Source organism: Acomys minous (genome assembly GCF_964271855.1).
Source record: "Acomys minous genome assembly, chromosome: 6".
In the NCBI taxonomy this organism is placed as follows: Eukaryota; Metazoa; Chordata; class Mammalia; order Rodentia; family Muridae; genus Acomys; species Acomys minous.
The window spans coordinates 36,309,025-36,334,170 of NC_140487.1; the positions used below are offsets into that span (position 1 = coordinate 36,309,025).

The window sequence follows — 25,146 nt, forward strand, 5'->3', positions numbered from 1 at the left end:
GGCTATGATAAATCTCTCTCTCTCTCTCTCTCTCTCTCTCTCTCTCTCTCTCTCTCTCTCTCTCTCTCTCTCTCACACACACACACACACACACACACACACAGACACATACACACACCAGAATATATAATAACAGTTAATGAAAGGAGGGGTCATGAATTGGAAAAGATGTATTTGTATTATAATCTCAAAAAAAAAAAAGTTAAAAACATGACATGGCCCACAGTGCTGGCTGGAACAAAGGGACATCCATTTGTGGCTGTAAATTGTTACACTCTCTAGGAAAGGCACCTTGACAATGAAGACACATTTTAAATATACAGCCTATGACCCAGCCATCCCATTTCTGGGGATAAGACAATGTTTTACAAGCAGGATCTTGAAGAGATAGTTGTTCAGGGAAGCTAAGAAGCGGGCCCAGGTCAAGTGTTCACTGCTAAGCACACAGGGCATTGTTAATTATCATAGGGAGAAAGGCTGACACCTGCTCCAGCACAGGTGAACTTGATGACACTGCGCTGAGGGAAATAAGCCAAATGCAAAAGGAGAAACGACCTGTGATTCCATTTAAAGGAGCTGCCACACACACACAGAGACAAAGAGCAGAGAGGTTGATGCCAGGGACTCAGGAAGAGGAAATGGGCATAGTTAATGAACACACAGTGTCAGTTTTATGGCTGGAAATGGCCCAGCCTTGTGAAGCAACAGGATGTAGTGCCACTATAAACTTAAAAATTAGCACATTTATCATAAATATTCAAAAATAAATAAACCCACTGACCCAGCAACCCACTATTAGAAACTTGTCCTTTTAGTATGATAATCCCAGTGTAAAGTGGTGCATAGAAGGTTACTGAAGCTGTCACTGCTTCTGACTGAAACAAGAAGACTGAAAATGACTGAAATGCTTAGGACACAGATTGCTTAAAAGTTATACTGAAATACGTGTGAGCCATAAACTAATATAAAAATAAACTTGTATGTGTGATAAAACACCACTTCCTTGTTTGTGCACAGACTTCCTGTTATGCGACATGAAAGATGGCTCATAATGACTGTTGGGGGGAGGGTGATGGGGGGGGGAGGAAAGGGGGAAGGGGGTGGTCTTCAGATAGTGCAATGGGGCAGCGGCTGACTGACTTTCACTGTATATGCTTCTGGGCCTTTTCGGGTTTATGCTCTGTGCATATTTTGCAAATGGAAGACTAGAACACACTTTATTGTGAGGCTTCGGACATCCTGCCCTCTGACTCCCCAGCCCGGGTGGATCTCACTGCTCAGCCCCTGAAAACCTGAGTGCTGTCCAGAGAGTGACTGATAGCTCTGTCTTCACTTTCTTTTCTGGTGCTGTTTAGCTAGAGTCATCTGTAAGTTTGGTTACCAGATGGTCACGCTCTTCCCAACCCTGTTCGTTTCTGTTTATTGCCTAAGGCTCTACCTAAGGGTGGCGACACTCTCTCATCCGCCGTGCATTCATGTCTTTTGAATGAAAAGCGTCCTCTGGATTTCAATACTTAAGCATCCACCTTCAGCTCCCAAGATGAGTGGTTCTAGCGCTCGACAGGATGTACACTCTCAGAGAGCCACAGCTTTCTAAGCTTATTCCGCACCCCTCCCCAGGAATGTTCTTTCTTTCACTAAGGAAGAGAATAATAGCATGAATTATTTCTCCTATCCCTTATTTTTAAAAGTAACATCTGTTCGCAATAACTACTAAAACCAAACCAAAACAAAAAAAAAAACCCCAGAATCCAAGTTTCAAGTCCTTTCCCCCCAACTCTGAGGATGGAACCTGGGGCTCCCCACAGCCATGCATCCAAACACTGAGCCACATCTCCAGCTATTTCAGAATCTTTTGAGATAGGATCTCCATAAGTCAGCCAGGGTAGCCTTGACCGTGATCCGCCTGCTCTACCTCCCTCGTAGATTGGATTATAGCATTATACCACCAGGCCTAGCAAGGAGTTTGTTTTTAATGTTCAATCAAGTTCTTGTAACAAATAAAATATCAGTGAAAAATAAAAGTAACAAAAGCTACTGAACCTAAAAACATGCATGCCAGTACACACACACACACATACACACATGCACACATACACACACACATGCACACATACACACGTGCATGCACACATGCACGCACGTGCACACACACATACACACACCACAAGGAGGTCCACATTCTGTCAGGAAACACCAAGACACAGATAAAGCAAAAGAGAGGAAAATGGTCCGTGCAGATGAGGGCCACATGGTGGCCACCACATTTTTCTGTGTCTTAGCCTTGGGCCTGGTGTACAGTAGATGCTCAAGGAGGATGTTCAGCACGAGGAGGTACTCACGAGGAGGCACTATAGTACTTCCGGCAGGAGGGAGAGGAAATGTTAAGTCTCGCCTGCCCTGATTTTTACCGCTCTTTTGACTCCCACCCACTCACTCTCTTTTAATCAGTTTTCCCCGCAGATCATTTTTCTGAAAACAACCTAGATTCCTGGCCAGAGCCAGTCTTCACGTCATCATTTTGAAGGTGCCAAGAGTGAGGCCCCCTCACGAGGGACCTTCTTTTCTCTGGCCCTTCCTGCAGTGTTCTCTTCGGGACTGATAGGCCGAGGAATGCTGATGCAAATAACCCTTTTGAGTAGACACATGCTGTGCTGATAACGAAGTCCTGAGGTATCTCCTGCCTCATCCCAGATTTGTCCTCTGTAATGGAAATCATTGGAAATCTCCATATAAGCACCAGCAGCAGCAGCAACAAAAACCCATTAACACCACTTCCTCCAGAGCAGTGAGGCCCGTCAGTACTGCCTGGTAAACTATGAGTCTGTTTAAAAATCTCTTAACAGCCACATCTAATCTTAAGTTACTTTTGTAAGGCTGCCTGCATGTTTGATGGAAAGTGAAAACTTGCCAGCAGCACTAAGATAGAAAGACTTTTAAAAGAAAGCACATTAAAAAAAAAAAAAAACCCACATTCTCCAAGTACAGCTATTAATGAAGTGTGAAAACTGAAAAAGGAAAAGGAATTAGTAATATATAACAAAAGCGGCACATATTTATCTTTTCTATTTATACATAGTGTTTATTTTAAAAAGTCAAGTTTTAAATCCTAAAATAGTAGTGTTTAAACGTGTGCATCATGAGAGATGTCAAGTTCAATAAGTGCTAAGGTAAGATGCGGGGCCCAGGCTTGCTTCCTCGTTCTGTGCATGTATGTAGCCAGGGCAAGCCTGTAGGATGGAGGTAAGGACATCAGAATTCCTTCTCCTACCAGAAACCATAGGGAAATTAACCACTCATTTAGAACTCCTTTGACGATAAGCTCACTGTAGGAGAGAATCATATCTTTACCTGTTTTCAGCTAGCTAATTTAAAATTAATGCGTAAACCAATTAGGAGATATTATTTGAAAGTGATGTTACATTTCCTTAGTGATTGTCTCGAGGTCAGTAAAGCTACACAACGTCTAACCCAGAGAACAAGGGAAGCGCTGGTGGTCGCAGAAAGCCCGGTGCATCCTCAGAGATCAGTGAAAACTCCCACATGTACTTCTCTGGATCCAGCCTTAGGAGAACGGACTGTGTAAGACCTACCCTGCGGATGTGTGGATGTGTAAAAGTAGTAGTTTGTACAGCACAGAACCAAGTACCCAGCGGCAATGCCCGTACATACCCACAGTGCCAGACGGTGCTGTTAGACACACTGAAGTAGCAAGTTGTGGTCCTTCTACAGAGCAATCTGAAAACGGTCAAGACCGACGAAGCACATCTGTCCCTCTAGCCGGGGACAAGTTTCAATCCACACGCTAGGCAATCCTCTTACATCCGCTGTTCCATTCTTACCTCTGACACCTGTGGTGCAGTAATTGCCAGTTTCCTAATTCAGAATTCCAAAATGTCAAGTTAGATTCTTCCCTCACCCCCATCTACCCAGACAGGAAGTCCACAATTGAACTTTGTTACTGTATCTCCTAAGTGTGCTCACGCCTTTTACCTACTGCGCCTGCCTTGCTGCACTCATCACGCCTTGTCTCCCGACCAGGTGGGAATAGGGACAAAGTCAGAAGACATTTACAAGAGAACCAAATGACAGAACAAAGGAGAGTCAGGCTTGGGAGAAGAACGTGTTCTGAGACCTTTGCTTTGACCTTTGACCCTGCAGATGTACCAATACATGTGTGATCGGTGAGGGCAAAGTTCAAAGATAGATCTGGATGACACGTCCCTTCTGGACTTACACGCTCAGACTTTAAACCCCTCTCCATATCATCTCTTCCCACAGTGACTCCTCCTCCCTTTCAGCTCTAACAGAGCGCACCTTCTAGTCTGCAATCATACATTACCATTGTTGGCATTTAACATTTCAAGCTACTTTCTCAAAAACAAAAACAAAAAACAAAACAAAACAAAAAAAAAACTTGTAAGGAACAGGAATGTTTCCTTTGCTTTGTATCTGTGAATCCCTGTGGTATCTAGCACGGCCTGACACACAGGATCTGTTTAGAAGAAAGGAGGGAGGGCTGGGATGTAGCTCAGAGGCAGAGCACTTGCCAAACAAGGCTTGGATTCCATCACTACTACCAGAAAGGGAAAAAAAAAAAAAAAGACAAAATAAAAAGGTGACTTAGGAGTTAAGAGTACTTGGTGCTCTCCCAGAGGACCCAGGTCCCAGCCCTTATGCTGGATTGCTCATCACTGCTTCTAACTCCAGCCCCACAGGATCTGACCCCATTTTCTGACCTCTTATCAACACACACAGATATGGCATACCCACACTCAGACATGCATATACAAACATACATCATTTTTTAAATCCTTAAGAGAGAGGAACTGAAGGAACAGATTTGATTTCTGTAGATTTAATAATAACAGTAATAAACATTTCCTAGCATCGTGCTGGCATACAGTGAGCACTGTATAAATATTTCTGAAGTACATTAAGATAATTGTTCTGTTATCTCAATTCTTTTTTTTGTTTTTTTTTGTTTTTTGTTTTTTGTTTTGTTTTGTTTTTTGAGACAAGGTTTCTCTGTGTAGCCTTGGCTGTCCTAGACTCACTTTGTAGACCAGGCTGGCCTCGAACTCAGCGATCCACTTGCCTCTGCCTCCCAAGTGCTGGGATTAAAGGCGTGCGCCACCACGCCCGGCTTGTTATCTCAATTCTTATCCAGTGTATCACTCAACTAAACACTGTTATACTGAAAAGCTTCTGTAAGGCAAAGTACAAAGTACACCATCATTCAGACAAAATCTAAAGAACAGGAAAAGATTTTTACCAGCTAAATATATATATAAAGAACCCAGGAAACTTGATATAAAAAACTAAATAACCATCCAGGCACGGTGGCTCATACCTGTGATTCCAGCACTCAGGGAGGCCGAGTCAGATGAATCTCTGAGTTCAAGGCCAGCCTGGTCTACATAATGAGTCCAGGACAGCCAAGAAACCCTGTCTTGAAAAACCAAAACAAACAAACACAAACGCTTAAAATCTTAAATAACCTAATTTAAAAATTGGATAGAGCTCTAAACAGAGAATTCAGAGAATTCTCAACAGAGGAAGTGAGTTTCAAATGGCCAAGAAACACTTAAAGAAATGTTCAACATCCTTAGCCATCAGGGAAATGCAAATCAAAACTACTTTGGAATTCTATCTTATACCTGTCAGAAAGGCTTAGATCAATAATACAAATGACAGCCCGTGCTGGCGAGAATGTGGAACCCCCTTCGCTGGCGGAAGTGCGAACTTGTACAGCCACTATTGATATCAGCATGACAGTTCCTCAGAAAGATGGAAATTAATCTGCTTCAAGATCCAGCTATACCACTCTTGGGCACATACTCAAAAGACACTTCATCCTACCACAGGGACACTTGTTCAACCCCATTTATTGTTGCTCTGGAAAAGGAAAATGTGGTACATTTATATAATGCAGTATTTACTAGGCTCTTTAAAAAAAGACATCATGAAATTTGCAGGCAGAAGGTAAATACAGTATATGTTTACATATATCTGGATATTAGCTGTTAAATAAATGATCATCAAGCTATAATCTACAGACCCAGAGAGGTTAGGCATAGAGGAAAGGACTTGGGGGAGAACATGGGGGAGGGGAAAATGGAGTAGATTTTATGGGTGGCCTGAAGCTGGGGGTCAGGGAAAAGAGAATGGGAGGCTCAGGTGGAAAGGGAAAGTGAGAGAGGACGGGACTAAGGAAAGAGACGGCTAGAGCTGAAGGACATTTGAGGGACAGTATGGAAGCCTAGTGCGGTGGAAACTTTCTATAATACATGAAGGCAACCCTAATGAAGTCTGCAAATAATGAGGGAGAGGGAGATGGCCATCCCTTGACACCAAACGAAGCTTCAGTTACTAGGACTGGGCTCCACCCAACTGAGCTGCTGGATGAAAGGGTCCCATGGAAATCCCCAAGCTCTTGCCAAGACAGTAGTTTGCTCTTCATAAACTGACAGCAAGGCACCGCTGCTGAAGGCAAGAGCCACACAGCTCAGTGAGCATGGAGCGGTCAAGCCAGTGACAACATAGAAGCTTCACCCCCATGTTCTAACATCTCTGACATGGAAAGGTACTCTGCAGGCCACCAAAAGAGAGACCTAAACACCTACCCAAACACAAAACTTTTGATTTACAATCTGTCCTGCCTGTAAAATACACCAGGGCAATGGTGGCATAAAGCTTATGGAAGTAACCAACCAACATCCAACTTGATTTAAGGCCCACTCCATGAGGAGGAACCCCTGCCTGCCACTTGGGTGACCAAGAACTAGAGTCCAGATAGCCCAGAGCCCTAAGGTAAGAACCAAATACTACTGGTATGGGGAGGAAAAGGAACAATAAAATGACTCCTGGTGATATTCTGCTACAGTCAGAAATGAGAGGCTTCCTCCCATAGGAGATGGGAACAAATATAAAGACCCACAGCCAGATATATATATATATGAGGGGGGAGAGAGACATGCTGAAATACACAGCTCTAAATAAGATGTCTTCATCAAATCTCTCCCCTCAGAGTTTAGAGAACCCCACAGAAGAGGAGATAGAAGAACTGGGAGAGACAGAGGAGATGGAGGACACAAGAGGAGTAAGTAAAACAACTGAGTAAGGCTCATATGAACTCAGAGACTCTAGCAGCAGCCACAGGGTCTGCACGGGTCTGTACCAGGTCCTCGTATATATGCTGTAGCTTTCCATTTAATATCTTGACGGGACGCCTGCTTGTGTAAAGGAGTAGTGGCCGATTCTTTGTTGTTGTTGTTGTTGTTTTTTTGTTTGTTTGTTTGTTTTTTGAGACAGGGTTTCTCTGTGTAGCCTTGGCTGTCCTGGACTCACTTTGTAGACCAGGCTGGCCTTGAACTCACAGCGATCCGCCTGCCTCTGCCTCCCGAGTGCTGGGATTAAAGACGTGCGCCACCACGCCCAGCTTGGTGGCTGATTCTTGTGCCTTCTCTTGGGGCTCTTTTATTTTTCTGGTGGCTTGCCTTGGCCAACTTTGATATGGTGGTTTTGCCTTATTATACTTTATTTTGTTAAGAAAGAAAGGCAACGGTGAAGAAACAGCTGGAGAAGAGACAGCTTCCACACACAGTAACAACACTGTGGCGGCAGATTTCCTGTCAGAAAGTGCCTGGTCCTGAAAACAACTGTGCATATATTTTTCCCACTATGATAAAATAAAGACTTCAATAGGTAATTAAGTTTTATTCCTTCTCAAGTCTCTGATGGGGTTGAAAACCAGATAGTTTAGTCTTACAATTAAACTTAGTTCCTTAGGGGTTAAGATGTTTTTTGGTCTAGATAGATATTTTAAGTTGCTAGAGATGAGATATGATAGATATGGATTTTCACTAAGAATTTTAGAATCACCAAGACAGGAAAGATGTTTTCTTCAAATTTGCCAAATACACATAGCCAAATCACTATGAATATAACACTTATATAATTCCTGATTGTTTCGTGGTTCTTCTTGCTGTATGTAGTTTACCTTATTTATGTGTAGTAATAAAAATGTATATGTAAAAAGAAATATAATTTAAAAATTGCAAAAAGAGAGTTCAAAGAAAGAGATACTTTTAAAAACTTGTTATAAACATGTTATTTATTACATGTTTTATAAGCAGTAATGCAATGGATCGCTTGGTACAAAACATGCTCTCATGAGGAACATTCTGTCAACAAATGGAAACCCTTTTATTTACTTACCCACAGTGAGTGTCACTACCCCACCCTCGCCCGTTACGGGATTCTGTATGCTATCCTGATGCACACATGTCCTTAGTACTTGGCTATAGTAGATGCATTTTATCTGGTCCCAATCAGGCAGGTATTTCCTGTTCTCTAGCACTTGGCTCAGCTGTGTCAAAAATTTAACTGTTGGCATAAGAATTATTTGGAGGAAACGAGGAGGAAGGAGCTGACTGGCTTCTGATAAGAGAACAAGTGTCACAACGAAGTGAAATTATAGCTTCTGGGTTCTGAAAGAGTGTAACCCCCGACACACTGACACTTGAGGACAGCAGTCACACTTACAGCCACTGCACACAGACAGAAGCAGAAATAAGCAGGCACAGTTTTCAACATCTAACACGAGGCCCATCGCAGGGGAGAGCTCTGCTAAGGCTGCTTACAAACCTCTGTTAGGACACAGCAGCCTCTCTCTTAGGCATACCCAAGATAACAAATTCCTAACTAGAAGCCTTTAGAAAATAGCAGTGTAAACCAAGAATCACACTGTGTTTAGATGAAGTGTTATTAATGCATCTCCCAGACAGAATGACGAAGAAAGGACATATGGACAAAAACCTGCCACGTGATTCCATCTACACAATGTTTAAGAAGCAAAATAGCATATAATGCTAAGTCAGAAGAGGGGACACCTTTGGTGGGAGCAACAACTGGGCAGTGTCCCAGAGAAACTTCTAGATTGCTACAAACATACTTTGAACTGATTAAAAAACATGATGAGGGAAAAAGATTAACTCAAGGACATTTAAAATGCATATCTAACTGTCAAACTGACAAAGAGAACTCAGAAGGAAAAGCAAAATTTGGAGACCGACAAATTCAGGCCTGCACGTATTGGCTTAGGCAGTGTATAGATTCAAGGAACAGCACACCTAATATTTTTGAGTTATACTTTATATATGTTATACATTAAAGGTTTTTAAACAGAATACTTTTCATGGAACAAAGAAAGTCTGTAGAGTACCAGACCTCATAACTTAGGCATCAATGGACAAGTGGATAAACAGATCTCTATCTTAGCTCAGAGTCCACTGGCAGACTCACATGGCTCATCTCCCAAACAACCTTTTGAACACTGATCCCAATTAGCATTGTAGTTCCTGCCTTGTCAATCTTATTTTTTTTTATGTAGTTATAACATCAGTGAGGAGCTTTTAAGGTTTCTGTGCAATATCTTAGGAGAAACTAGTCAGTAAATATTGGTTATTGACTGAGTACCAAGTAATATCCATCTACTAATGCCATATGAGTTGGGAGTCTAGGAAACGCCTGCAAGCTATGTACTCAGGCGATGCCCTGAAGGAAGTTGGGGGGTGGGGTTCTGGAAGATTCTGGAAGGTTAGAAAGACTTGCAAGGTACAAAGTATGGTCTGTGCAATGAGGACATCATTTGGAGTTTAAACAGCACAATTTTTATGCGGCAACCTGAGTAGGCAGAGCTTTGGGAAACCATTTTACATCATTATTTTAATATATGGTGGTTTCCCTGGCTTCTGAACTTATCACCTCTAAGTTTAGGAAAGTCTCCAGTGAGAGGACCAACATAGAAAGCCCATCAGGGTCCACTGAACAATTAGACTGAAAACTAGTCTAAGTTACAGAGGAGCACGAATGCCACACTAAACACATTCTTCAGTCAGTTTCTAATGACAGCATAACACGTGCGCTCTGCCACTCAGTCGTGCAGTGACAACTGCCAGCGACAGGCACACTGTGGATGCTTCTGCGTTTTCAAGGTGGTGCCAGCATGGATGTCTGGCAGTGGGAGCTTTCCTTCAGCTGGCATCGAACTCTGCCATCCTTCAGACACAGCTTCTATTTAAACAACTGAAGGAAAACTAGATACAAATACTCTAAAATCCTCACAAATCTTGGGAAAATATAGAAGAATGGGAAAATAAAACTACAGTTAAAAATTCCGAAATATATATACATGTATAGGTATATTATTGGGAAAAAAAACCCAGAGTCTCACAAATGCAGGGCAAGTACTCTACGCTTAGCTGTACCCAGACCCTTAACTGGTGTTCATTATTTAAAAAAAAAAAAAAAGTAATCTTCAGCCAATAATTTGTTCTACAAGACTTAGTAAGTTTCAGGGATAATTCCTAGGCAGGGAAGTCGCTAAGATGGTTGACATGGTAGCTGAGATCTCCTAATGTCTACTGGATCAGACTTGACATCATTAATCGTGGTTAATAATGGTTAGTCTCAGCTCTTGATGAAATCTAGAATTACCTGGGAAATGGCTTCTGGGCATGCCATTGGGCTAAGTGAGACGGGAACACACATGCACCTTGCGCGGCACCATTCCTTGTGCCAAGAGCCTGGGAAACATGAGCTGAAGACCAGCATTCATGGCTCTCCACTTCCTGATCATGGTTGTGCGGTGACCAGCCGCCTCATGCTCCTCCCTGCTTGACACCCACTACAATGGACTGAACCTCTGAATGTGAGCCAGAATAAGCCCTTTCTCCATTAAATTGTTTTTGTCAGTGTTTATCTCAGCAACCGGAAAAGAAACCAAGGTTTTTAGTGACAAATAGCAATTTGTATAATCATATGTCTCCAGAGATTTTTAAAGTAGTTACAAATTGTTATGTTGAAGATAAATATGTGGGAGCTGTCCCAGTTTGTTTTTGCTTTTTTGTTTTTTTTATTTATTTATTTTAAAAAACAACTCTTTTATGTTTCATCTTTGGATTAAAAAATTACCTGAGTATTTTACTACTAGTATCATATGGCTATTGTCTTAGTTAGCATCCCTATTGCTGTGGTGAACAACATGGCCAAAAAGCCAGTTGGGGAGGAAAGGGTTTATTTGGCTTACGCTTCCACACCATACTCCATCACTGAAGGAAGCCAGGACAAACCCTCAAACTGCGCCAGAACCTGGAGACAAGAGGTCATGGAGGGGCACTGCTTACTAGCTTCATCTCCAGGGCTTAATCAACCTCCTTTTTTATTAATTAATTTATTCAGATTACAACTCAATTGTTATCTCATCACTTGTATCCTCCCATTCCTCCCTCCCTCCTGCTTTCACCCTATTCCCCTCTCCTAGGTCTATGACCTAGGGGGACCTCCTCCTCCACTTTATGGTCACAGGCTATCAAGTCTCATCTTGGTATCCTGCCTGGATTTTCTTTGAGTGCCACCAGGGGTCCCCACCAAGGGGAGGTCATCAAATATGGGGCACCAGAGTTCATGTCAGAGTTAGTGCCTGCTCTCCACATAACTGTGGAGAATGTCCTGTCCATTGGCTAGATCAGAGTAGGGGTTTGATGTTTACTACTTGTATTGTCCTTGGTTAGTGCAACAGTTTGAGCAGACAGCCCTGGGCCAGCCTGCTTTTTTATACAACCCAGGACCTCCAGCCCAGGGGTAGCACTGCCCACAATGGGCTGGGCCCTCCCCCATCAACCACAAAAGAAGAAAATGCCTTATAGCTGGATCTTCCAGAGGCATTTTCTTGGTTGAGGTTCTATCCTTTCAGAAAATTCTAGCTTGTGTCAAGGTAACCCAAAACCACCCAGCACATATGTAAATTAAAGTTGCAATGTTATAGTTTCTAGCTTGATCTTGAGATCTCTCAGTAGAAAATAATCAGAGCCAAGTGAGATGCTGTGTAAGACACACCTGGAGTCAACGTGGGACAGGGGTGTCAGACAGGTGTGTAGTTACAGGAAATGATACAAAAACCATAAAGCAGAAGAAATGCTTTACTTAACTATCCCAAGGGTTGGGGGTAGCAATGGAGGACATCCAACAGAAATGGTTAATGTGGTTAGCATCCCCACAAGAATTGCGGATTGACTAGTTGGAAAGAAACATGTACAAAGTGGAGATTTCCTTATAAGATTCCAATTTTGAACATGAATGGTTTTGTTTTTTTGTTGCTTGCATGGTTTCGCCCCAGCCTTGTTTATTGTAGAATATGTTGGAGGAGACATTTAAATTAGGCCAAAAGTGGCATAATGAGTGCATCCAACTCAAGTTTCTTTTGTCCGGGAAGACTTTAGGTTTATGACAAAAGCTTAGCTGTAGTTTTGATTCCATTAAATTAATGAGTGAAGAACCCTAATGCAAGTTGCATATGTGATGGATTTCAGTAGAAACTGAACTCAGGTCAGGTATGAATTCATGGTTTTAACTACACCAAGACAGAAAAGAAATAGATATGATTTCTGCAGTTACAAATTTTCATCCATCTATTTTTAACTCCATCCACGGGAGGGCCTAGGCATAATGACATGCCAGTAGCAATGATCTCACTCAGCACTGAGAGCTTAAGTTCCCAATGTTCGTCCCCAGTACATAACCAGAGATCGTCCAACAAAGGGCTGGTACTAAGCCAGGAGAATTGGATGCACCAAGGAAACATGGAATGCATTTTCATAAAGTAAGAAAGTACACACATACACACCATGGGAATGGGCCAAAAGAACAGATGAACCTACTTCAAGCATGTACATGTGACAAATCTGGAAGTCAAATTAAACAATAAAAACCCACCAAGGCATACTGTTAAATACAAATTTAACAAGTGAGTAAATCAGAAAGTGGAGTGGCTGCTTATAGGCTATAGGAAGCTGTCTACTATTACTGCTGAAGAACCAGGCAAGTGGCACACAGGCGGCTACAGAAGGATCACTTTAGTCCAGGGGGTGTGGCCAGTCTAGGCGACACACGGAGACCGATCTCAAACAAGAACGTGTGCTTGGGTTGGGAGTGTGGGAGAGTGCTTGCCTGGCATATGAGACACTCTGGATTCAATCCATGGCATTGAAGAACCAGAAACGACCCACAGCCATAGGAGGATGGCGGTAGCAAAAACCATGACTGAGCGGCCAGCATAAGAGGGACTGATTTAGGTATGAATCCTCAACAGAGGACAAAAAGAGCCCACATTTCAGCAGGAACGAGATGCATACATAGTCTTTAGTATCTCCATATTATGTATTTGTTAATATAAAAAGAAAAACAATAGTAGAGAAACCGAACACTCCCACCTTAACCAAGTGACCAAGACACACGGATGCACAAGTCAGCATCATATGCTTCTGATGTGAAGTATTGGGAAGAATATAACATTTGGGCATTCCTGCCTAGCCTGTGTAGCTTGAATCTGATAATGAGAAAATCAGAAAATCCACACAGAAAAAGATTCCACAGAACAGTTGGCTAGTCCTCTTCAACGGTGTCATGTTATGAAAATGAGAGAAATTACAGAAGCTACAGCACACTGAAAGAGGCCAGAGATGGCCGTGGAATGTGTCACATAGGAGCTCCTGTGCTCTGGAGGATATTATGGGGACAACTGGCGAGATGTGAAGAATGCCTGGAGATTCCATAATACTGCAGAAATATTAGTTTCCTGACGCAATTGCACTGTGATCATGCAGAAGAGCAGCCATGCTTTTAGGAAACACTGGTGTACTGGGAAGAAGTTGAGGGGCTAGAAAGAAAGAGTAAAGTGAACACAATATGATCTCAGCATCTGGGGAACCTGAAGTGCACATGGGGACTCTTTTCACTATTTGTGAAACTTCCTTTTTGTTTGAAATTATGACAAAATAAGCATGAAAAATTATAGAAAAATTAGATGAGAGAGAGAGAGAGAGAGAGAGAGAGAGAGAGAGAGAGAGAGAATATTACTTTTGGCATCGGTTCTGTTGCCTGGTTTTGAATATCGTCAGGCTGAGAACCTATGGCCAGGCAGATCACAGACCTTAGAAGACAACCACTACGATTCCTCTGCTAAACGGACACAGTATTAAGGCAATTCCTACTGGTCCATCTTTATTCATAGCTCAAGCCATCTTCAGTGTTCATCAGGGAAGCTTCTGTTTAGCTTCCTGATGTCGCATTTATCAACTCAAAATTAATGCCTATGCTAAGGGTGTCCTGATCAGAAAGTCCTTCTTTGTGCCAATGAGTTCAAATCTGTTTCCTATTTTCTCTATCATATTCAAGATATGTGGTCTTATGCAGTGCTGGAGAGCTTGTCCCGGTGGTGTGGGTGCTGTTGGGCTAACCAACTCAGCTTCCACCCGGGCCCAGGTCCAGGGCTGTGAGTTGGCCCACCCCAGCATCTACCCCATCTATGAACAGCTGGAGTGTGTGAGGGGCCAGTGCTGCAGATGCAAAGCTGCAGGGTCTTCATGACACAGGGCAACAACAGGGTATCTGAGAGGAGTCCTGGTGACGATCTGTATTGATGGTGTAGCAGAAGCCAGAGGCCTCGAACCAGACTCATGATTCATTGTGATGAACAACTGTAAGTAAAGATATAAAGCCAAAGGGGTGTACTGTGGGACACACGCAAGGCAATATGGCTTCTGCAGTGAATTTTGTTTGTTTGGTTGGTTGATTTTTTGTTGTTTTGTTTTCTTGGGGTGGGGAGGTTGCGAGAATGGAGGGCAGATACAAAGGGACAGGGAGGTGAGTGGGATTGCGGTGCATGATGTGAAACTCACAAAGAATCAATAGAAAGCTAAAGATAGATGATAGATAGATAGATAGATAGATAGATAGATAGATAGACAGATAGACAGACAGACAGACAGACAGACAGACAGACAGACAGACAAAGGAGCCTATACACTGCATCAGTCCAGAAGGAAAATCAGGGTTCATTTTGTTTTTGAGACTTTCATCCTGTACAGATGATTAAGGCTTATATATAGGAGATATGTAACTTGGATTTTTGACAACAGCATGGACTTTGACTTTTTATTTACTTATTTTATTATTTTATTTGTGTACATATATGACTTTGACTTTTTAAGTGGGTAAAGATTAGGTTTTACACTAGTAATAACATATAACAAACATACCTCATGCAGACAGCGGAAAGCCGGTGTTTCGGCTAAATCCACAAGCCGCTCCTCCCGAATGTTAATTGTGGGCACTATGGCAGAAGAGTGCTGTTTCTGGACCCCTTTATGCTCCTCCTCCTCCTCTTCTGTGTCTATGCCTGCTACTTTTCTTGCTGCTTTCTTCTCTTCATTTTCTTCTTCTGTGTCTGTGCTGTCGTCTTCCATGTTTCACAATTCTAAAATGAAATCATTCCATATTCAACTATCCAAACATATCTTTACTTACAAAGTAGTAGAAGTATTACAAAGTAGGCAAAATTCAACTAAAATAAGCTAGTCTCAGTCAGTCAGTCAGTCAGTCAGTCAGTCAGTCAGTCAGTCAGTCTATCTGTCTGTCTGGAACAAAACTCAGGCCTTGAGCATGCTACACAAATTCTCCACTATTTATACCCTCAGCCACAAATGTTCTCTATGATGAGTCTAATGAAAACAGTTAAGCTCCCAGGAGACAGAACCAAATTTCTGGGCACAGTAGGCATTGAAGCATTATTTATTGAATGGATAAATATAATATTTTCAATTGAAACATAACAAAATTAGGGGCAGAGGAGATGGTTAACGCCTCCTGCAAGCAAGAGAGTAAGTTCTGTTCCTCAGCATGTCAGTGCAGGGTGGGCATGGCTGCACATCTGTAATGCCAGCCCAGTGCAGGGTGGGTGTGGCTACACATCTGTAATGCCAGCCCAGTGCAGGGTGGGTGTGGCTGCACATCTGTAATGCCAGCCCAGTGAAGGGTGGGCGTGGCTGCACATCTGTAATGCCAGCCCAGTGCAGGGTGGGTGTGGCTGCACATCTGTAATGCCAGCCCAGTGAAGGGTGGGCGTGGCTGCACATCTGTAATGCCAGCCCAGTGCAGGGTGGGTGTGGCTGCACATCTGTAATGCCAGCCCAGTGAAGGGTGGGCGTGGCTGCACATCTGTAATGCCAGCCTAGTACAGGGTGGATGTGGCTGCACATCAGTAACCCCAGCCTAGCCAATCCAGGAGCTCTGGAAAGAGCAATCCAAGAAGATTCTGGACATCAGCCTGAGCTTCTACATGTGCAATGCCCCAACATGTGAGCCCACATACATGCAAACCATGTATACACATGTGTCCTAAAGTTATTAGCACTGACTTTGGAAAATATAAACCAACGTCCAGAGTGAGATCTGGGCAGGGGTAAGGTGAGGGGAGACAGAAGCAGGTTCTTGAGAAGCTAAGAAGAGCAGGTGGCGGCGGCATTCTTTTCAGCAGAGTTGGAACATGTCCAGTCTCAAACAGCAGACCCTTTCCCTCATTTAATTCCTAGTACAGGAAGGATTACAGCAAAAACATGGTAAGGGGCTGGGCGTGGTGGCGCATGCCTTCTATCCCAGCATTCGGGAAATAGAGGCAGAAGGATCGCTGTGAGTTCAAGGCCAGCCTGGCCTACAAAGTGAGTCCAGGATAGCCAAGGCTACACAGAGAAACCCTGTCACCAAAAACAAACAAACAAACACAAATGGACATGGTGACGTGTGACCACATGTGACGTGGGCAGGACCTCCCGAGCTATCTCCTAGGTTAATCAGACTTTGATTTCTGATGCTTCTATAGCATGTAGCTTGTCCACACATCTGTAGCCACATTTAAAATATTGTATTATAATTTATCATTTTTCATATTGTCTCCTGAATTATACTCCTTAAAAAAAAAAAACTGTATTTGCCTAGGTGTCTTCAACGCCCAGCAAGTAACACACGGGATAGACTGTGTACCAGGAGTATTTGCCGGCGGAGAAAACAATTCCAGCTGTGCTTCTCATTTTGCAACTGCAAATAACTTGCTTGGGTTTTCAGATGTAAAATGCTAATACTAAACCAATGAAGTAACAATAATTTATTCAATATATTAGAACATTAATTTGTCCAAGTGACTGTTCCAGAGGAGCAACACTGCAGCTTCTCCCTGATTTATGTCACCAGATTAGAAAAGTCTTCTCCCTCAGATCACACCAGTAGGTTCCTGTGCAGAAAAGAGATGTGTGTGTGTGTGTGTGTGTGTCTTTGTGGCTGTTGTGTGGGGAGCAGTTCTAAAAAAGCAAGAAATTTACTATGAAAATACCAAAATAATAGTGCAGTGACATCTTGCCTGGTCATAAGATTTTTATGAATCATTTTTTCTGCAAAATCATTTATTACCAAATTTTATAGTTTTGCAATTTTATTTTTAATTGACATAGTTGAACATGATGTCAGCTGCTCTAGGGAAATATAAATCACAAGTAATTTTTGGCAATGTTTAATATTGAGAAGAGGGTTGACAATTATCAGGGTAAATTTCTAAAATATCATTTCAAAATATAGCATCTAGAGGAAATGAGCCTCTTTTGTAGAACACTGTTCTTCAAGCATAATGGTTATTGCTTTTTGTTTGTTTGTTTGTTTTTGGACACAGGGTTTCTCTGTGTAGCCTTAGCTGTACTGGACTCACCTTGTAGGTCAGACCTGCCTCTGCCTCCCTGAGTGATAGGATTAAAGATGTGCATCACAACCACTGGCTGGTTATCGCATTCTTTAAAACAATTTTTAAAAAATTCTATGTGTACTTGGGAGGCAGAGGCAGGCAGATCGCTGTGAATTTGAGGCCAGTCTGGTCTACAAAGTGAGTCCAGAACAGCCAACACTACACAGAGAAACCCTGTCTCAAATCACAAAACAAAAGAAAACAATTTTATGTGCATGGTGTTTTGCATGCATGTTGATGCCTGTACATCACGTGCATGCGGTACCTTCAGAGGCCAACATTGGGTATCAGAGAGTTGTTAGCCACCATATGGGTGCTAGGAACTGAGCCAGGGTCCTCATATTGCTTTCTTAATCACAGCAGCAGTGACTAACTGACAAAAGTCCCACAGGAAGAACCTGACAGCACTCCCTCAATGCAGAGGCTGAAGGAGCGCATTAGGATTGGCTTGACTTTCCAGCTGTCACCCCTACACCTCCGTCCCAGCTGCTCCTAATCGTGCCCCAGCTGAGGCGGTCCCCATCTATGCAGTAGAAGTAGGGAATGCTGCATCTCTGCAGCTGTGGGACTGCCTTCACCCACGCTGCGATGAGACGTTCGGTAATGGGACTGTTTTGGAGTCAGCCATGCTGTTGTAAATCAGCTTAATAAACTCAGTGGCTCCCCAAGCTAGACTTGATGCAAGCATTACTTTCTGTCTGCTGTTGGCGCTCTAGCTGGGGGAAGCAGTTGTTTGTGGAGCTTTCCCCTGGAAGAGGTAATACAGCAGTCCATTAAACAGTTTTCTTTTCTCAAGAGACTGATCCCTATACAAGTCAATTTCATGCATGAATTTAATTTCAAGTAGAAAATTATTTAACCTTCATTTGAAATGTTTCCTGGGACATTTGTGCAGCTTGTGGAGACTTCCAGAATCTACACAAGGCGTTTAAGCTTTGTATTGACAGCAAAACACCTGCTTATGTAGCCCGTTTCTGTATGCTCATCCTCTTAGAGCTACTGTTGCTGCGATGAAACACCACGAGCAAAGCTACTTGGGAAGAAGAGAATTTATTTGGCTTACCCCTCCACAGCACTGTTTACTGAGGGAAGTCAGGGCAGCAACTCAAAACAGGCCTGGAACCTGGAGGCAGGAGCTGATGCAGAGGCCATGGAAGGCTGCTGCTTACTAGCTTGCTCAGACTACTTTCTTTTTTTTAAATATTTTATTTAATTTTTTAAATGTATGTGCATTGTTGTGAGGGTGTCAGATCTTAGAGAGTTACAGACAGTTGTGAGCTGCCATGTGGGTGCTGGGAATTGAACCCGGGTCCTTTGGAAGAGCAGGCAGTGCTCTTAACCACTGAGCCATCACTCCAGTTCCCTCAGACTACTTTCTTATAGAACCCAGGACCACCAGCCCAGGGATGGTGCCACTCACAATGGGCTGAGGCCTCCCCCATCACTCACAAATTAAGAAAATGCCTTAAAAGCTTGCCTACAGCCCAATCTTATGTAGGCATTTTTTTCTTTTCTTTACTTTATTTTTTAAAATTAATTTATTAATTTATTCAGATTATAACTCAACTGTTATCCCATCCCTTTTTTCCTCCCATTCCTCCCTCTATCCTGCTTTCACCCTATCCCCCTCCCCTATGTCAGTGACTGAGGGGGACCTCCTCCCCCACTACATGGTCATAGGCTATCGAGTCTCATCTTGGTAGCCTGCTTATTCTTTCTCTGAGTGCCACCAGGCCTCCTCACCAAGGGGATGTGGCCAGATATGGGGCACCAGAGTTCGTGTCAGAGTCAGTCCCTGCTTTCTACTCAACTGTGGAGAATGTCCTCTCCATTGGCTAGATCTGAGTAGGGGTTCGATGTTTACTGCATGTGTTGTCCTTGGTTGGTGAGGCAGGCATTTTCTTAACTGAGGTTCCCTGCTGCCAGATAACAAGTTTCTGTCAAGTTGACATAACACTAGCCAGACATTCATTTATAAAGAAAAACACAATGAAAAATGTTCTTCCTTGTTAATTCAGAGTTGAGTGAAAACTTCATATGAAAAATATTATTTCCTGTCAAATGCGATAATATTTACATTTAATCTGTATGTTCTAGACCATATAGTATGTAGTGATTTTAAAAAGTGGAGCTATTGAAGCCCTGAGGAATTATGGTAACTCCAGTACTGTTTATTGTAACCTTTGTATTTGCTTCAATTTTGTAATAAATAACTAAAATGTTTTCAAACTAAAAAGTTGTCTGCCTGAGTGTCAGCAGCTCTGCCCTTAAGGACGCCAATTTGTTCCCAAGTCTTGGCCTAACCGCCTTAGGACTTCAAAATGCCCTAAGCCACACTCAAGCGAGCAGCTGAGACCAGGCCACCAGGGCAATGGCTCAACACCCACACTGTCTGGCACAGCCACAGGCTTGGTTCTGTCCTTGTGCCCACTGCTGAATGGTCTGCTTCTTCTGTTCAAGTGCATGCTCAGTTGTCCAAAAAAACAAAACAAAACAAACAAACACAACCTAAAAAAATTAATAATTAGACATTTCAAGATGGTGACACAACACCAAGCCAGGTATCTTCGGCTACACCACACTCGCCATTACCCGGACCACAAATCCATGAAGCTGGATGTACTTGTCAAGCACTGATTTGCACTAAGTAGAGCCCCAAGCAGTTTCTAGGAGGGGCCCTACAAGGTGCCAGTGGTCCAGGTTGGAAGGCTCCGCCCTGCAGTGGAGAGTGTGGAGAAGATGCCTCCCCTGAATGAAAGTACGAAGGTCTCCCAATCTGTTCTCTTGATCTTGGAATTGCATGAATCTGTTCTTAGTCAAAGAAACAGTTCACTTAACATTCCTTTCGGTGTTCTCCCTGTAAGGCCTGGTCTTTGCTGTAATCTGTACAGTCTCATGCCTCGGAGGCATCACGGTGACACCATGGTAAGCAAAAGGAAGTAGGCAACAATTTGATTTTTAGGCGGTTCACAGGTGGCCAGCAAGCCTAACTAGCCAAAGGATCACGTAATACATCTTAAAATGCTGTAACAGAAAAAGGCTCCACAAAGGCTTAAGACACAGTAGCAGAGTGGCTTGAGCTGCATACTGCCAGGGACACCAGAGGCCGAGCAAGCTCTCCAGGAGCGCAGCTTAGAGCCTGAGCCACGCTGCTGCGCTCAAAGAGTCTGAAGAGGAACCATGTGGTCTTGCCATATCTTACATGAGCACCACACAAGCTTATGATGCACAGAGAAGCAAAAGGCTGGCGAGGAAGGACTGAAGTGAACCGGAAACAGGTCGGTCCTATCTCAGAAGAACATCTCACTGTTTTTCTCACTTCGGGTTAAGCTCAAACCCAAAACAGGAAGCTTCACAAAGCAAAGAGGGTGAAGCAATGAATGGCAGGGTCAGCCCCATTTTGTAAGGCACACCACCACTTCCTCTTCTCTAGCCTGACATAGGTGCTCAGAGTTTTGTTTTTATTCTGAAGTGTGTTAAGAAAATTTTTTCTCGGCTTTCAAGGAGCATGTGTAAAAAGTAAACGAGCCATATTCCAGAGACTGGAGCAAGGCCACCCAATTCTGGCAACGCTCCAAGAAAGGTGTGGTAAGGAACCGTCTCTTTCAATGTTGCCAGCCACAGGACACACAAGTTCTGGTCACTTTAGAAATAGCATGCTAGAACATGACAGTCACACACATTATAGTTCCCTCCTGGGCCCACATACTCTAATCATTCTGTTTTGTGTAACAGATCTTCTGATTGGCAGAGAAACGTGACCTTCTGTTCCTTTTCCTGAGAAGCCTAGTGCTGAGGGCTACCAGATTCTGTTTCCACAGTAACTCGGAGCCAAACATCTTGGAGGAAGGAGGAACTCTGAGAAACCTCCATTTACTTCTTTTCGTTTCAGTTTCTAAAATCCAGTTTGTTTGTTTGTTTTTTTAAATCACAGAAGTGTCAAATGGCTGGTAAGAAAACACTGGCAAATAGCTGTAAGAAAGTGTCCCTCGAACCTGACATAACAGCTCTGTGATCTTGTGCATATTTCTTTTGAAGAGCATGTTAAATGTCTCACTTGAAGTTAATCCTAAAATGACTTTGGTCTGCAAGGTGACCGGCTTAGAACACTGGGCTGCCCATTTTAATGAGCTCACTCAGACCCATTCAATGGACAACAACAGAACCAGACACTACCAACTCGGCAATCCTAAAAGCAACAGGTAAAACCATTGCCTTTTCATGCAGAGATCTTTCATTCTGGGTCCAATTTGCCAACATTCATCATTATTATACAATGACTGAATTACACTTGAAGCACTTTTCTAAAGCTATACAGAAGATTTTAAGAAGGCTGGGTTTAAAAAAAAAAAAAAAGCTTTGTCGTTCGAAGACCTAGAAAACCAAGCCACAACTTCTTTCTGTTCCTAAACACAACACAAAAAAGAAAAAAACCCTCTCAAAAAAGTTGTGGGTGGTAGAAGCCTATTTTGATGTGTGTGTGCATGCACACATGCTCTCTCTCTCTCTCTCTCTCTCTCTCTCTCTCTCTCTCTCTCTCTCTCTCTCACTCACACACACACACACACACAGAGAGAGAGAGAGAGAGAGAGAGAGAGAGAGAGAGATATGAAGGGAGGAAGGGAGAGAGGGAAGGAGAGATGAAGGATGGTTGTTTCTGGAAGGAAGCTCTAGATGCACACACAGCTGTTAAAGTTTCACACACATTACACAGTTAAATGTTAAACTACCTGCACATGTAATCAATGATGAATCTCCTACCTGCCCTGATCATGGAGTACCTAGGGCTGTGTTTCCAAATAAGCCCTGCTCCGTGGGATGGAAGAAGGAATGGAAGCGCTAGAGCTCCTCCCGCATGCACTGCCTTCTCCTCCCCTCTCGCCTCCCTCTCGCCTCCCTCTCTCCACATCCATGGTGTCCAAGCACAGACCCAAGCACTAGCGCCTTGCCTGCCCTTCAAAGCTTCTTGGATACTTTCCTCTTAGAGTTCAGCACAATGGTCACAGAAACAAACATGATTTTTTTTTTTTCTCCAACATAGATGCCTGGCTGCCTTTGTCGCACGAAGGCACTCTTGCCCAGAGGCCATTAACTGTGTACCTAATAACAGCATGTAAAGGCCCTTTATAAATGGATAATTTAGATAAATCTCCCCTTGTATTGCTTCCTCTGTTTCCAGCAGCAATTATATACCACACAGATTATCTCCGTTTTACAGGGAAGGAATCTGAAGCTCAGAGACGGTAGAGGATGCACACTAATAAACAACAAGATTTAACCATCTCCCAGCTCTCAGCCCTAATCCACTCAGACAACAGCTCATGTAAGACTCTTTCTACAGATCTGGAGAGAAGGCTCAGCAGCTGAGAGCACTTCCTGCTTTCGCAGAACACCCAGGTTTTGTCCCCAGCACCTACATCAAGCACCTCCCAACTGCTCCCAACTCCAGTTCCAAGAAATACATCACCTTCTTCTGAACATATGGGCACCCGCGTGCATGTGTGCCGAGAAACTCACGTAGGCATGCATGCGTGCACATAACATTTTTAAAAATAATAAATCTTTAAAGATGTTTCCCTAATGGTTGGTCTTAGAAAAGCCCTTTCATCTTGGGCTCTTGCAATAGATGGCCCCTCCCTCCTTCTCTCCCTCCTCCTCCTCCTCCCCCTCCTCCTCCTCCCTCCCCCTCCCTACTTTACATAGCCTGGGGTTCACCACTTTAAATTAGTCTCCCAGGATGGAAACCATTATTTGAAGTTCATCAGTTTAGACTTCAATCTCAGTCCTTGCCTTCCTGTGTGACCCAGGGCAAAATATTCAACCTCTAGGTGCAAAATGGTTTGCTGGTACTGCGACCGTGAAATGGAGCGATGCTGGTGAAGTCTCCCCCTAGAGCACAGCAGATAGCCCTCCATAAACGTTAGTGTCTATCCACCACTGTCTGGTTCTTTTGTATTTAATATATGATGCTCCTTTAACTATATTGATGGCTGGAAAAATATTTCAATAATATATAAGTTATATGAACTGGTCATTTCGAGCATGAGTTTAACCCAGAGCTCTAATCAACTATTAGTGTGAAAACAGAGCAAACTACAATGGGAGGTTTGCTCTTCACAGTACATTGTAAGATCTGAAACACAGGATTACAATTGTGTAGGACACTGGGTATTGAAGAAAAAGAAAGTGAGCTACACAGCTTTTAAGAAGTCCTTAGTCAGCTCCAAGTCAGGGAAGAGCTGCCACACACAGTGAGGGAAGTAGGCCATTTCCTCTCCCAGGTCTGTGTGTTCCCAGCCTCCCATTTTGGTTAAGTATTTCCTGTTTCCATGCACCCTAAGGGGACCTCCACATTAGTCCTCCTCCACATAGAATCCTCTTGTCCCTAGAGGACAAAGGCTTACCAACCACAGGGTGAGAAGCATAGTTTACCAACCCAATTTTCCTACCTTTGCATTGGAAGAAGAGAGAAAAATAAAATAAATTTATAAAAATATATTTAAATAAAATAACTTATAAAAATAAATGTTTAAATAAAATAATTTTAAATATAAATAAATATTTCAGTAAGCTTCTAGTTGATGGTGAGAAAACAATTTCACGTGGCCCGTCAGGGTACCCTGTGAGGCCAGAACCTTACCTTAAGGAAGGAGAGGGTTTAGAGCTCACACACTCAACAATATCAAGGAGCTAGTGGAGACTTGGGCACAGCAACAAGCTATCACTACTTTTATTCCTCCACATGGTACAGCAGAGGGCTGTCTAGGCAGAGGCCTGGAGTGGTCACAGGGCGGTGGGAGACAGCTACTGAGTTTGGTGGGGGAAATGAAACCCTAAGAGTCCTTGAAGGTGAGATATGAGGCTGTTACATCAAGGAGCTTTGGGAATTGTACAACTCAGACCAGATGGGGATGGAGAATTCCTACAGCTCTGGAGGGACCAGTGTGGCCAGACACCAAACACTGACCACGGAACCATAATGCTAATGGCCAAAACCTGAGGTCTCGTGCCCAGGAACATGGGAGGGAAAGGAAACCAGAACCAAAGGGTTTGGGGTTTGTATGTTTGTTGTTTTGTTTTTGAGACAGGGTTTCTCTGTGTAGCTTAGGCTGTCCTAGACTCGCTGTGTAGACCAGGCTGGCTTCAAACTCACAGAGATCTGCCTGCCTCTGCCCCCAGAATGCTGGGATTAAAGGCGTGCACTACCATATCCGGCTAGGAATTAGGTTTTATAGTCACCTTCATTGGGGAAAGTCACAATTCTAAGTGTAGAATTTGATGAGCTCTTACAAATACTGACAGTAACCTCATCACTACGAAAACCTCTTCCGTTATTCTAAAATTGTCCTGTGTCCTTTACTGCCAGCTCCTCATCCCATTTGTTTTTATCCCTCACCATCCTCAGAGCGTCTGAGACTGACCAGTCATGCTGCCTTCTGAAAAATTTCGTATGACGTTATGAGGTGGATGCCTGTGTGCCACCCCGCCCCCATTTATGTTAAAATCCAACTCTAATC

At 43.2% G+C, this 25,146-nt stretch overlaps 1 protein-coding gene across 1 annotated transcript in view; it reads right to left on the reverse strand.

Annotated features, from left to right (window-relative positions):
* CCDC146 (coiled-coil domain containing 146) overlaps positions 1–25,146 on the reverse strand; it is a 123,971-nt gene that overhangs the window by 92,761 nt on the left and 6,064 nt on the right. The window contains exon 2 of the mRNA XM_084787267.1: positions 15,102–15,319. Within this exon, the coding sequence (XP_084643393.1) occupies positions 15,102–15,308 (207 nt within the window). The 5' untranslated portion in view covers positions 15,309–15,319. The remainder of the gene's footprint in view (positions 1–15,101; positions 15,320–25,146) is intronic.